The sequence below is a fragment of the Triplophysa rosa genome, linkage group LG16 (genome assembly GCF_024868665.1).
Source record: "Triplophysa rosa linkage group LG16, Trosa_1v2, whole genome shotgun sequence".
Lineage (NCBI taxonomy): Eukaryota > Metazoa > Chordata > Actinopteri > Cypriniformes > Nemacheilidae > Triplophysa > Triplophysa rosa.
The window spans coordinates 279254-292308 of NC_079905.1; the positions used below are offsets into that span (position 1 = coordinate 279254).

General features: G+C 40.1%; 1 protein-coding gene across 1 annotated transcript; it reads left to right on the forward strand.

Moving 5' to 3' along the window:
• Nucleotides 1–1617: 1617 nt before the first annotated feature.
• On the forward strand, nt 1618–13041 carry slc9a1b (solute carrier family 9 member A1b). The gene is made up of 12 exons (XM_057355609.1): nt 1618–2281; nt 7047–7507; nt 7717–7967; nt 8050–8267; nt 8470–8672; nt 8751–8840; nt 8956–9029; nt 11189–11362; nt 11437–11533; nt 11760–11858; nt 12545–12617; nt 12697–13041. Exons 1-12 carry the CDS (start codon nt 1897–1899, stop codon nt 12984–12986), a joined length of 2415 nt encoding a protein of 804 aa, XP_057211592.1. The 5' UTR covers nt 1618–1896; the 3' UTR covers nt 12987–13041.
• Nucleotides 13042–13055: the final 14 nt, after the last annotated feature.

Below are 13055 nucleotides of genomic sequence, written 5' to 3' on the forward strand. Positions count from 1 at the left end.
TTTAGTTTAATCCCGGACTAACCCTTAGTGAAATTAGGGTATTTAAACTACTTTTATAAAAATGCCGTAGTAAAAAACATTACTGGTGTGCTGCATCTTGCGACAAAACAATGGCGCTGACATACTTTAAGATGTTTAAAGGGGAGTTATTATCAGTTAAGACTGCTGAAACTTTCATTTTAGTCTGGGATTAGCCTTAAACCTTGTCTGTGAAACCGGGCAGTAGTGTCTATATATTGTAAAATGAAAATCGAGTTTTTTATTTTTGAACAAAAGAGAGAAACCAAAGAACCAACATGAGACCCAAGAGCACACAGAGTACAAACCACAGACTCGTGAATGTGCCATAAAAAACTGCGTGCTGTATCTTAAGTTCTGTGTGAACCTCGCGATTCTTTCATTATCTGTCTCATACTTTGTGTGTTTGATCTGAAAATCCACTTTTGTTGTGTGAAGTTCATCTGAGTGGGAGCAGGATAGGGTCACCCTTACAAAAATTACTTGTGGTATTTCTGTGGTACAGTAAAAAATTACCACACTATGTTTGTTTATGACAGGATTACCACAGCACCTTTTGTTGTACAGTACCACAAGAATTTACCGTAAGATGAAGTCTGTGGTATTTAAATTGTTTTTTTTGTGTGGTATAATACAACACATGCAAACAGACCTCATGATGACAGGATTACCAAAGCACCTTTTGTTGTACATATCACAAGAATTTACCACAAGGTGCAGTTAACTACGTCATTGCCGTTTCCATGGTAACTGATTGGCGCTCTTTTGTGTTTGAACGCGCCTGTCACAGTCTGGCCTGCAACTGCCAAAGACCCGCAGCACCATTTATTTGATATATTTATTAAGATAACGCAATACAAATTGTTATTAAGACTTTAAATAACTACTGTACGAGTGCCATTTCCCCTCTGGAGTGATGTTTAAAAGGCCCTGAGAGAAAACCGGACAGCAAAGTTACGTCACCACAACCGTTTTCCTGGTGAGTAACGTTAATTGTGTAACTTGCATCCTTAAAATTTTATGTGTGTACGTTTTACTGCATTAATTATATTCTCGTGAACATTAACTGCATTTTATTTGCTTGTTAACACTACAACAAAAGTTTTGACGGTCGCAAATGCAAATTTTATTGCAATCGTGTTTTATCACATATAGTTTATTTAAGCCTTTAATGGGGTTTTTCAAATGTAGTATGTACTGGAATCACTGAGTATTAAACGGGTGGTCTGCAAATGCGCTGTATGTTATTGATTCACTTCAAGGCTGTTCATAAGAGTAATTAATTCTTGAATCGTCTGCAGTAATTGCGCTGTATGTAAGATTCGTTACTCATGAATCAGACTATGCTGTGACGTATAGATAGGTACAGATCGTGCATAAGCTTTGTGGTTATAAATATCAGCTCCAAAATTAACATCAAGTCATGTATTTGCAAAGCAATTTTCACAATACATAACGTATGTACTGTTTTATAAAAAGCTAGCGTCTTAAATGTCTAAGGGTGTTAAACGGTGTAATTATCAGAGGAATCATAAACATTTACACAGTTCTTGTCTCAAAAACATTTGTCTTTGGAACACACGGCTTGGATTTGGTGATGGCTTTGACTGTTTATAACACTGTATAAAAAGATAAAATTGAGACAATTATTTGATCATCAATTATTTTTTCTTAAACTGTTTTTTTTTTTTGTTTTGTTTACAGGAAAGGAGAGATGTTATTGCCCTGAAGACATGATTCCTGAAAAAGGCAGTTATCAACAGATTAGATAAAGGGTCAAGCTTGCTGTGAGACTTTAATTTTGTGTTTAAAATTTTCATGTTAATTCTTTTCACTGCATTTACCCTATAGTTTGTAGGGAATAATGAGCCTCTGCAGATGGCGCCAAATACTCGAACGGACATTCTATGCGAACACGGCCCTATGAAGCCCACCCACCTCCACGCCCACCCGCACTACACGCGCTGCAGCTCTCACAGTACCCCGCGGACACGGACACTACAGCCTGGGTGTATTTGTAATGAATACACGGTTTATGAGAGTTTTGTTGTCGTTATTTCGGCGGTGATGGTCTCGTGTGAGATGACTCGGACACTTCCGCTGCTGCTGCTCGTCTTCTGCTGTCTGTCTGTCCGCTGTCATGTAAATCAGTCCGATCAGCATCACAAAAGAGCTTTTCCCGTCATATCGATTCATTATGAGGCGGTTCGGACGCCGTTTGAGGTCGCGCTCTGGATCCTGCTCGCGTCACTCATGAAACTCGGTGAGAAATAAATAAACTTTTCATTAAACCTCCCCTTACGAAAATTAACCATAGTTTTATTTGTGGTACAAGTGTAGTAACCATGGTTTTTTTGGTGCATTGATTACTTGGGGCAAAACCCTGATTTTACTACAGTAACCATCGTTTACTATGGTTTTTACAAAAACATGGTTTTCAAAACATGGTTATTTTGTGATAGCCATTGTTTTATTACAGTAACCATGGTTTTTTGGCTTTAACTGTAGTAAAACCATGGTAAATTTTCGTAAGGGTCCACAGTTCCAAATATCACTTCAACATCATTTGTGACCCTGGACAACAAAACCAGTCTTATGGGTAAATTTTTCGAAATTGAGATTTTTACATAATCTGAAAGCTGAATAAATAAACTTTCTATAGATATGTGAGTTGTTAGAATAGGACAATATCTGGCTGAGATACAACCGTTTAAAACTCAGGAATCTGAGAGCGCAGAAAAATCAAAATATTGAGAAAATTGCCTTTGAAGTTGTTAATCAGGGGCACTGTAGCAGGCCATCCACTCACAAAAATACAGTTTTTATATATTTAAGGTAGGAAATTTACAAAATATCTTAATGGAACATGATCTTTACTTAATATCCTAATGATTTTTGGCATGAAAGAAAAATCGATAATTTTGACCCACACAATGTATTTTTGTCTTTTACTAAAAATGTTCCCGTGCTACTTAAGACTGGTTTTGTGATCCAGGGTCACATTTATATGCTCTTCAGTATCAGTTCAGACATGATGAGACGCATATTGATGTATGATGTCATTATTATCATGTTTTTGTTTGTTTTCTGAGCCTCATAATTTTGTGACTTCCTATTAACAAGCTAATAATATTGTATTCAATTTCTCTGTTTGTGCTGACCTCATGCTGAGAGTTTATCTCAGTCTGCACCTGTGTGTGTGTGTGTTTTATTATCTCCGTGGGGACAGTCCATAGGCGTAATGTTTTTTACACTGTACAAACTGTATATTTTATCCCCTAAACCTAAAGATCATAGAACACTTTTTGCATTTTTAGATTTTCAAAAATTATCGTTCTGTACAATTTATAAGATTTTTTGCCCATGAGGACCTCAATTTTGGTCCCCACGGTGACACGAGTCCCCATGAGTTGGTGTGCATTCAGGTGACACACACACAGACGTTTTTATACATTGTGGCGACTATCCATTGACATGATGACTTGAATATGGTACAAGCCCTAACCCCTCAATGCACACACACACTATAGACGCATGTAATAAACACGCTCTTGCTGTCTGTGTGTTATTACAGTCAACAGAGCTGCAGGGGATTGTGGGTGTGTTCATCTCTGTGTCAGTACTGAATGTTGATAAACGCTCTTCTAGTGTGAATGTGAATGCTGATAAATTTAGTGATAGACAGCAACACTGGCCAGTAACAGACAACCAGTTTTCTTACAAAGTGAAATTCATAGAAATGTTTCACTCAAGTCAGCAGTCCAGGGCTGCGTTTCCCGATAATGTTGTCGCAAGTTAGCGTGCTACGAAGACTATACAGGTACACCTTAACTCCAGTTATACCTTTTATAGGCGTGTTTCCCGAACTGTACCTTATGAGGTTACTTTCCTACGTCCCACGGGACCAGGTTATGTCCATGGCGGTGGTGCTGAATTAATGGACATGGATCGCTCGACAATCAATTATTCACTCTATACAGGGACTGCTTCACTGCGTTAGGTGAGGTAGAGGCGTTCTTTATAAAATAAGCACTTTAGAAATAGTTGAAGTTGTATCTATTAGGACTCATAGGATAAAAATAAACCAAATTGCAAACTAAATCCAACAATGGATATTGTTTAATTGTGAAATGAGTGTGCGAACCCGCAATGTCATGCCCAAATGCATCAACCCGCAACACTAACTGGCAGTATGTGGTCATTTATATCAAATGTTCTCAAACTTTGGGTCGGAGGGTCACGCAAAGCCACTTGCTGTTGCGGTGCTTAAAAAGTTTATTCCAGCAACTAACAATTACTTGTATAGTTCACACGTGTATTGTGCTTGAACACTGGATGCGCAAGCGGCGCATTTACATTATTAATCACACTTACAATATCAAGGGGAATAATATAAACAAGCATGCCATACAATAAGGTATTTTGATATTAAAATTAAACTTATTCATTCATGAGAAGAAAATTAAAACGTAAAGGGAGTGAATGTGTGTTGTTTCCCTATTTTCTCAACTCAACTCAACTTTATTTATATAGCGCTTTTACAATTTTCATTGTTACAAAGCAGCTGCACATGAGACACATTGACTACAAGCAAAACAATCAAAGTTGTACCTGCAAAAACAAGAAAAGGTTGAAAACACAGAAGACAGACACACCCACACACAAAACACTCCACACACACAACACGCACACGCACCAACACAGAGACACACGCACGTACGTACACAGACAAGTACGCACACACACACACGCTCAGTGAGAGCACACATTTAGGATAAAGGAGAGAGAAGCACAGGTCAAATATAACAGACTATAAATTCCTATATGCAATATTAATTAAGTAAAACTTTAAAATTCTAAAGCAGCCCCCCCGGTCAGGCAGATAGTGCAAAAACAGTATGCAAACGGTGGCGAGGAACCCAAAACTCTAATCGAGAAAAAAAACCTCAGGAGAACCCAGGCCCAACCAGGGGATTCCAGTTCCCCTCTGGCAAAAGCTGCTGCCTCTGCACAAGCTCCAGAGAACTTGCACAACAAGGCTAAATAAAATAAATAAACTTAATAATAAAATAAATTATAGTTTAAGATTATCATTAATAATCTAATAGCATTTGAAGTTTTGTGGTGAAGACATGTCAAGAGACCGCGTCCTTCTTTATCCAGCTCTATCATCTCAGCTCTTGTCAGGTCCCCACTTCCCATTCTCCGCTCTACCATCAGGTCAGGCCATGAACTGCATCCTGCTCGCTGTGGTAACCTTGGAACAATGAGACAAGACTGGCTGAGAGTAGAGTACTGTTCTGTACTCTTTGATGCAACAAGTACATCAGTTGTGTTTTTGGTTCCGGTTGATCTAACTAATGCAGCCTAAACCCTCTGAAGATTTATATTATGGAAGAGTAGTGTATGCAAGATTAAAAAGATGCGTCTTTAGTCTAGATTTAAACTGACAGAGTGTGTCTGCCTCCCGGACAGTGCAGGGAAGACTATTCCAAAGTTTAGGCGCTAGATAGGAAAAGGATCTACCACCTGCACTTGATTTTGAAATTCTAGGTATTACCAACTGACAGGACGCCTGAGAGCGTAATGCACGTGAAGGACTGTAATACAAAAGGAGTTCATTCAAGTATTGAGGAGCTAAACCATGTAAGGCTTTATAGGTAATAAGCAAGATTTTAAAGTTAACGCGATGCTTTATAGGTAACCAGTGCAAGGTTGACAGAACCGGGCTAATATGTTCATACTTTTTTGTACGTGTAAGAACTCGAGCTGCCGCGTTTTGGACCAATTGGAGTTTTTGTAATAAGCCTGCAGGGCAACCACCTAACAGTGCATTACAGTAATCTAGTCTTGATGTCATGAATGCATGAATTAACTTCTCTGCATCTGAGAATTTTCTATTTAAAAGTGTTCCATGAGATAGCATACATTTGATTATACCTGTGTTTGGGAACCCCTAATTTATATTATCATTATATATGTTGCTAAAGTCTCATAATTTACTCAATAAAAGTAAAAAGCGCAGAACATATAATCAACAGCTTTCTATAATTATAATTGCAGCATAAATTGTAGCCAGGTTTTCATGGATTAAATGCACGAAAATGCTCCGCGGATGGTGCCGTCTTTGATTTAGCCAAAACATTTGACTAAACTTTATACCACAATCTTTCTCTTTAAATATACTCCAAATTCTTTGGGTTGCCAGCTGATGCACAGATAAAATAATTAAAAAGCTAACAACCATCAATGTAAAGACAATTATATTCCTTGCATGAAAACACGTCAATATAGCCTACTGGTATTTTTAACTTTAGAATTTTATTTGTATAGACTGCGATGTAAAGAAGCTTTTTTTCCCACAGTGGCCACTAGTGGGTAGACTCTTAACAGCGCTAAGGTATAGCTAAGAGCGCTCCAGACCAACCTTCCGAACGTATGACTTACAGAAGGTATACTTAACTAAGAACGTTTCGGGAAACACATATTAACGATAAGGTACAGCTTAAGGTAAAATTTAAGAACGACGTAGCGTTAAGAAGGTTTCGGGAAACGCGGCCCAGTTCATTCCAAACGTGTTCAGATGACTTATGTATCGATTTAAAGACACTCAGTTCTCTAACTTTATGATACCATGGTCAGACTCCTAAATGTAATGCACTTTTTTGTGGAGCCCACTTATCCATGTGTGATGTTATTAGGACAACTTATTGTTCTCAAACAAAAACAAATACAGACAATTCTAGAACGAATAAATGTACCAAGAAAGGAGAGCTAAACAATTAATCATAGAATGGAGACTTTGAAATGAAATGGTAATCATGTTCACTAGACAATTTCAAATCTTTCATTCCGCTGAAATTGTCTTGGAATCTTCTAAAGGCCCTTAACTTTGAAAGCTCTTGATCCCAGAACATTCGTGTTTCTCACAGAAACTATTGCAAAGCTTTGTTCATTTCATACACACACATCAGATCATCCATCCAACTGGGACAGAAGCAGCAGATTTGTGTGGTTTTCTTCTTCAGGTTTCCATCTGATCCCACGTCTGTCCAACGTGGTTCCTGAGAGCTGTCTGTTGATCGCTGTGGGTTTACTGCTGGGCGGTTTGATCCGTGTGATGGGTGAAAATCCCCCCGTGCTCGATTCCCAGCTGTTCTTCTTGTGTCTCCTCCCTCCCATCATCCTGGACGCCGGCTATTTCCTGCCGATCCGACCTTTTACAGAGAACGCCGGCACCATCCTGACGTTCGCGGTGGTGGGAACGTTGTGGAACTCGTTTTTCGTGGGGGCGGGGCTGTACGGAGTGTGTCGTCTGGAGGGCGGCCGTCTGGCTACGGTGGACCTGTTGTCCTGCCTGCTGTTTGGATCAATAGTGTCGGCCGTGGATCCGGTGGCCGTGCTCGCTGTCTTTGAGGAGATCCACATCAATGAACTGCTGCACATCCTGGTGTTCGGAGAATCGCTGCTCAACGATGCCGTCACGGTGGTGAGAAATACAAGTCCGTGCCTGCGTCCTAATTCACATATTATGCGTTCCAAGCAGTGTGCGAAATCACAGTTGCTATGTCCCAAGACCCAGTGTGTTGAATGATATTTCGCCCACACCTCGCCGCGAGTGGGACGACTTCAAGTCACTTTTATTCATATAGCGCTTTTTGTTGTTTGTATGTAACATGCTTTGCTTGTTTGCTGCAGGTGCTGTATCATTTGTTTGAGGAGTTTGCTCACGTGGGCGAGGTGACCCCGGGCGACGTCTTTCTGGGCGTTCTGTGTTTCTTTGTGGTGGCTCTGGGGGGCGTGATGGTGGGCGCGGTGTACGGCGTGCTGGCCGCTTTTACCTCGAGGTTTACCACGCATACGCGCGTGATCGAGCCCCTCTTCGTGTTTCTGTACAGCTACATGGCGTATCTGTCTGCTGAAGTCTTCCACCTGTCCGGTATCATGGCGTGAGTGTTTCTATCATGTGACAGGTGAAGGTCTCCGATTGGATGCTGTTTCCATTCTGACCAGTCTCGTCTGCTGCCTCAGGCTCATCGCGTGTGGTGTGGTGATGCGACCGTACGTCGAAGCCAACATTTCCCACAAGTCTTACACCACCATCAAATATTTCCTGAAGATGTGGAGTAGCGTGAGCGAGACGCTGATCTTCATCTTTTTAGGCGTGTCCACAGTGGCCGGACCCCACGTTTGGAACTGGACATTTGTCACCATCACACTCATCCTGTGTCTGGTGTCCAGAGTTCTGGGTAAGGTTTATTCAGTCACTGAATTATTGAAATAACACTTTGTTTAGCGACCGCTTCTTTAACGTTAGCCACAAATTCAGAGAAAATGTCATAATATTGCCAAAGCGTTTGACAAACGCTATATTTTGTGTTATATGACTAGGAAGGCGTGATTATGAACACGTCTGTCTGTAATCAAGTAGATTTTCTGCACTCTGTATAGGTGTAGTCGGTTTAACGTACATCATAAATAAGTATCGTATGGTGAAGCTGAGCGGTAAAGATCAGTTCATCGTGGCATATGGAGGTTTGAGGGGAGCCATCGCCTTTTCTCTGGTCTTCCTGCTGTCCGGCGATGACTTTGCAATGAAGAACATGTTTCTAACAGCCATCATCACCATCATCTTCTTCACGGTTTTTGTGCAGGTGACTAAATCAAAGTCCCTTAGTTGAATTCATATTTCCCTTTGGGTCACACTTCACGAGTCTCTTGGGGTGTTACAGGGGATGACCATCCGGCCTCTCGTTGATCTCCTGGCTGTGAAGAAGAAGAAACAGAGCAAATCTTCAATAAATGAGGAGATTCACACACAGGTGATGTTGTCTCATGCTGACAAACGTGAGCTTTACCCACAAAACCCTTTCTGGCAAAGAGCAGACGTGGTGAAATCTAATGGATGAAATGTCTGTGGTTTTGTGTGTCTTGTAGTTTTTGGAGCATTTGTTGGCTGGAATAGAAGGCGTGTGTGGGCACTACGGAAACCGTCATTGGACCGTTCTTCAGTAGGGATGGGTACCGAGAACCGGTACTTTTTTGGACCGGTACATAATTGGGTCGATACCAGAGTATCAATAAGCTTCATGACAAACGACACTGTTATCGATACTTGCGTTGTTTTATCTCTGTGTATTCGGGTGTTAAATGGCAAATTAGAGGCTGCTGCCTGTCATTTTCCATCCCTGAATGATGTCCGAAGTTTGCTCGACGTATGTGTGATATCTAGGGCCATATGATTTCCGCGATGTATTTGTAATAGTGCTGTCAATCGATTAAAAAAATTAATCGGATTAATCACACATTTTTTCTGTGATTAATCACGATTAATCGCACACAACTATTATATTTTAAAATATACTTTTACATTTTAATAATTTCACATTTAATCTTCAAATTGATGTAGAAACAACATATTTCTTTAACAGCATCATTTTATGAAAGCTAACATTTTGATATTGGTATTGCAACTGATGTCTCTATTAAATTGATTATTTTAACATTAATTATAGCCATTCAACAGTATAATTGAGAGCTCATGTAGGAAATTGAAGGACACTTTACAGTCTTTAATGCTAAATTATAAAATTAAATGCAGAAGAATTCTCATTAAAGCTATAAAATCACATTGATTTCTTCTTTTATTTTGTTCTTTGATTAACATTAGTGACAGGAGTCACAGCAGCACGTTTAAGAGCGCGGCCCCTTTAAGAGCTGTCTTAGTACGCAATCTGACTGTCACCGCACTCCCATTTTCACAACTCTTTGCATTCATTTAAGATTTTATTTTACACTTTGAAGTCTGTGCTTAAGAAAATGCTAGACAAAACGGGCTTTCTGACATAATCTTGTGTGGTTTTATCCATTCAAGCACGAAAGAGAACTTAACACGGATGCGCTGTCTGACAGAGATTCACCGACGCAGCCGTGACTGTTTACACCAGACTGGACCTCTCGTTGCGTTTTGCCGCGTCCCACAGTTTAGAAGCTGTCTATCTTCAATGAACGCGTCAAAGCAACTGTTTAAAATCGCGCTTAAGTGGTTTAAAAGCCTGTACACGAATAAGAGCGTGATTACATAATGTAACGCTAGACAAAGGATGTCAAAACAAACGGATGCTGCGTTAATTGCGATAAATATTTTCTCACGCGTTAATTTGAAAAAATTAATTGCATGCGTTAACGCGTTAACGTTGACAGCCCTAGTTTGTAATCTGCTTGTTTTGCGTGTTTATGAGTGAAAGAGTGGCATGGTTGCGCTTGTGGAGCTTTCAGCGTCCGCGTTTCACAACGAGGAAGCTTCCGTCAAACACCCCTTTGCGGCAACCCATCAAAATAGAAGTCCTTAATTTGAGAACAAGTTATAACATTGTTTTTAATAATTCTGCGTACATTTACTTACTTTAGTGAATTGAAGTAAATGTGCTAGTAAAATTATAAAAAATAGTACATACTGTATAATTAAAAAAAATTACTTGCTTAGAAAATAGTACTTAAATTTATGTAGACCTAAAACCAGAAAGTAAAAAGAAATATGGTCTACCAGCCAAATAACCATAGTGATGTAAAGTAAATATGTTGAATTACATTATGATGTGCTCCTCTGCACATGCTAAGTGCCGTAAGTGCACGTTTTGTTATGTGGCATTTTCTGTTTGCTCAGAAGCATTTGTAAACTGCAGTTCTAAAGCTCAGCTGTAATAAAGAAACTTAACATGTTCTTTTCATCATTCAATCTTTTCACATCATGTATTTTTGCATCAAATTATAGAGCGTAGTATCGATAACCGTATTGATAAGTACCGGTATCGATAAGCAGTATCGATATCCATAAAATCTTAACGATACCCATCCCTATTCTTCAGAGACTTTTAGCTTTATGTTCATGAAAAAATTACAACACACTTAATCACCTTGTGTAAGAAAGACAATCTGCAGTGTGGTGTTAACTCATGCTGAACGGGATTGTGAATAACGCTTGCGCGCATATAGACCGAGGGAAAGATTGATGGCTTTGATGTTGTTATTTGATGACAAAACAAGAAACTGTGAAACGTACCGAATGTCACCGTATATGTTGTTGAAACGACATGAATTATTACAGAAAGTTCTGGAATCTTCTGGAAAATGGTCATCGCTCAGATGTTGTTGTGCATTTATCTGGCAGGATGAATCGTTTTAATAAGCGCTACGTGAAGCGTTGGCTGATTGGTGGAGAACGCTCGCAGGAACCTCAGCTCATCTCCTTCTATAATAAGATGGAGCTCAAACAAGCCATGATGCTGCTAGAGCGCAACAGTTCAGCCAGTCTGAACACTGCAGGACGCACAACCACCACACTGTGAGTCACACACACACACACACTGCTCACATGACTTCAACACACACACACGCTCTTTACATGTGTGTCTGCAGACAGCAGAGCAGCAGAAGAACTCTAAACATTTCTAAAGAGCGAGAAGAAGAGATCAGAAAGATTCTCAGAGCCAACCTGCAGAAGACCCGGCAGAGAGTGAGATGTGTTTGAATATCACACTACTAACCCACTTAACTACATTTACCCTAAAAGTGAGAAACACATGCCTAATCTGAACTAAACCTACCCTTTGGGGACGTCCTCATTTGACAAAATTGTAAAAATGTTCTTTTAGGGTTAAATGTTGGTTAGGATTCAGTGTTTATAACTAGAAGTCCATGGAATAAATACGTACATTTATTGTGCGTGTGTGTGTGTGTAGTTACGCTCATACAGCAGACACACACTGATGCTGGATCCTGCAGAAGATGACTGGAGTGAGACACATCTCAGAAAACAGCGTGTGGAAATCCAGAGACGTGTGAGCATCACTTCACGTTAGATCTGAACAGTTTATGACATGTCACCATCAGAGCGAATGACTTTTTCTGTGGGTTTTTATGAAGAATAATGAAAGCATATTTTTATATAATGGCTGTTGTGCTCTTTAAAAAAATCTTCAGATTTGTGTGAAGAACAAACCCAAACCAACCGTATGTTCATGAATCACATCAGAGATGAGGGAATCACCTTGATTTGTACACGGACACCTTGATTTGAAAAGCATGTTTGTTTCAAATGCAATAATCCAATTGTGTGGATTAAATAGAGTTTGTTAATCGACGTCACGCCGCATTGAATGTTGCGCCATTTTAGGAGGATGGCTGCTAGTGCGTTCAATGCAGTGTTTGGTTTTTCTAGATTGATTAGGAAATATAACTATGGTAGGTCGGTCTTGGTGTGTTAAAAACTGCAATAGCATTACTCAGAGTCGTTCAGGAAAAGCCCATGGTTCTTTCACTTTCGACTTCTCCATATATCAAACAAAACAAGTAACGCTGCATATCAACACAATAATAGCAGTGGGGTATGATCCTCCCAAGATGGCGGCGCCACCGCAACATGCAACATAGGGCATCACATTCTCTATTAAAGAGGAAGGTTGTACTGAAGAGTGAATGTTAACATCATCCTTAGTTGTGTTATGTCTGTCCGTCTCTTTTACAGATGAGTCTGTTTCTGACTGTTCCTGCTCATCGTCAGGATTCTCCACCAATAAGACGAGCTCGCTTTGAATCAGGTGCGCCGCTAACTTTTGCTTAGTGTTTCTTCTCTCTGTCTTCTCATGCTGGTGATGATGATGTCACGACTTCTTCCAGATAACCAAGAGCACATGACCAGGCCGAGTATTCTGCTGAACGTTCCTTCAGTTTCATCCGTCCTTCAAGACTCAGTCACAATAGACAATGAAAGCGAGAAACGTGATGAGTCCAGACGGAGAAGACACGGAGGAGACGAGAAACAGGAGGGTGAGCGAGGAATCAGGGGAAGGAAGCCGAGTGTTACGTTTGCTTTAGATTTGGAAGAACAGAAACTTTCTCGCTGTCTGAGAGATCTGGGTCCAGACCAACTGAACGAAGACGACGAGGAGCCGTTTTTATCACAGTGACCGCCTCACAGTGTTTGTTTCATGTGTGTTTAATAAAGTTGATTGTGAAACTCGAGTTAGTGGTCTGGC

Excerpts from the sequence above, each read along its gene's own strand:
- slc9a1b (XM_057355609.1), top strand. The coding sequence starts at position 1,897 with ATGGCGCCAAATACTCGAACGGACATTCTATGCGAACACGGCCCTATG. Across the intron at positions 7,508-7,716 it reads TCAACGATGCCGTCACGGTG|GTGCTGTATCATTTGTTTGA; the intron begins GTGAGAAATACA and ends TGTTTGCTGCAG. Across the intron at positions 8,841-8,955 it reads ATGAGGAGATTCACACACAG|TTTTTGGAGCATTTGTTGGC; the intron begins GTGATGTTGTCT and ends TGTGTCTTGTAG.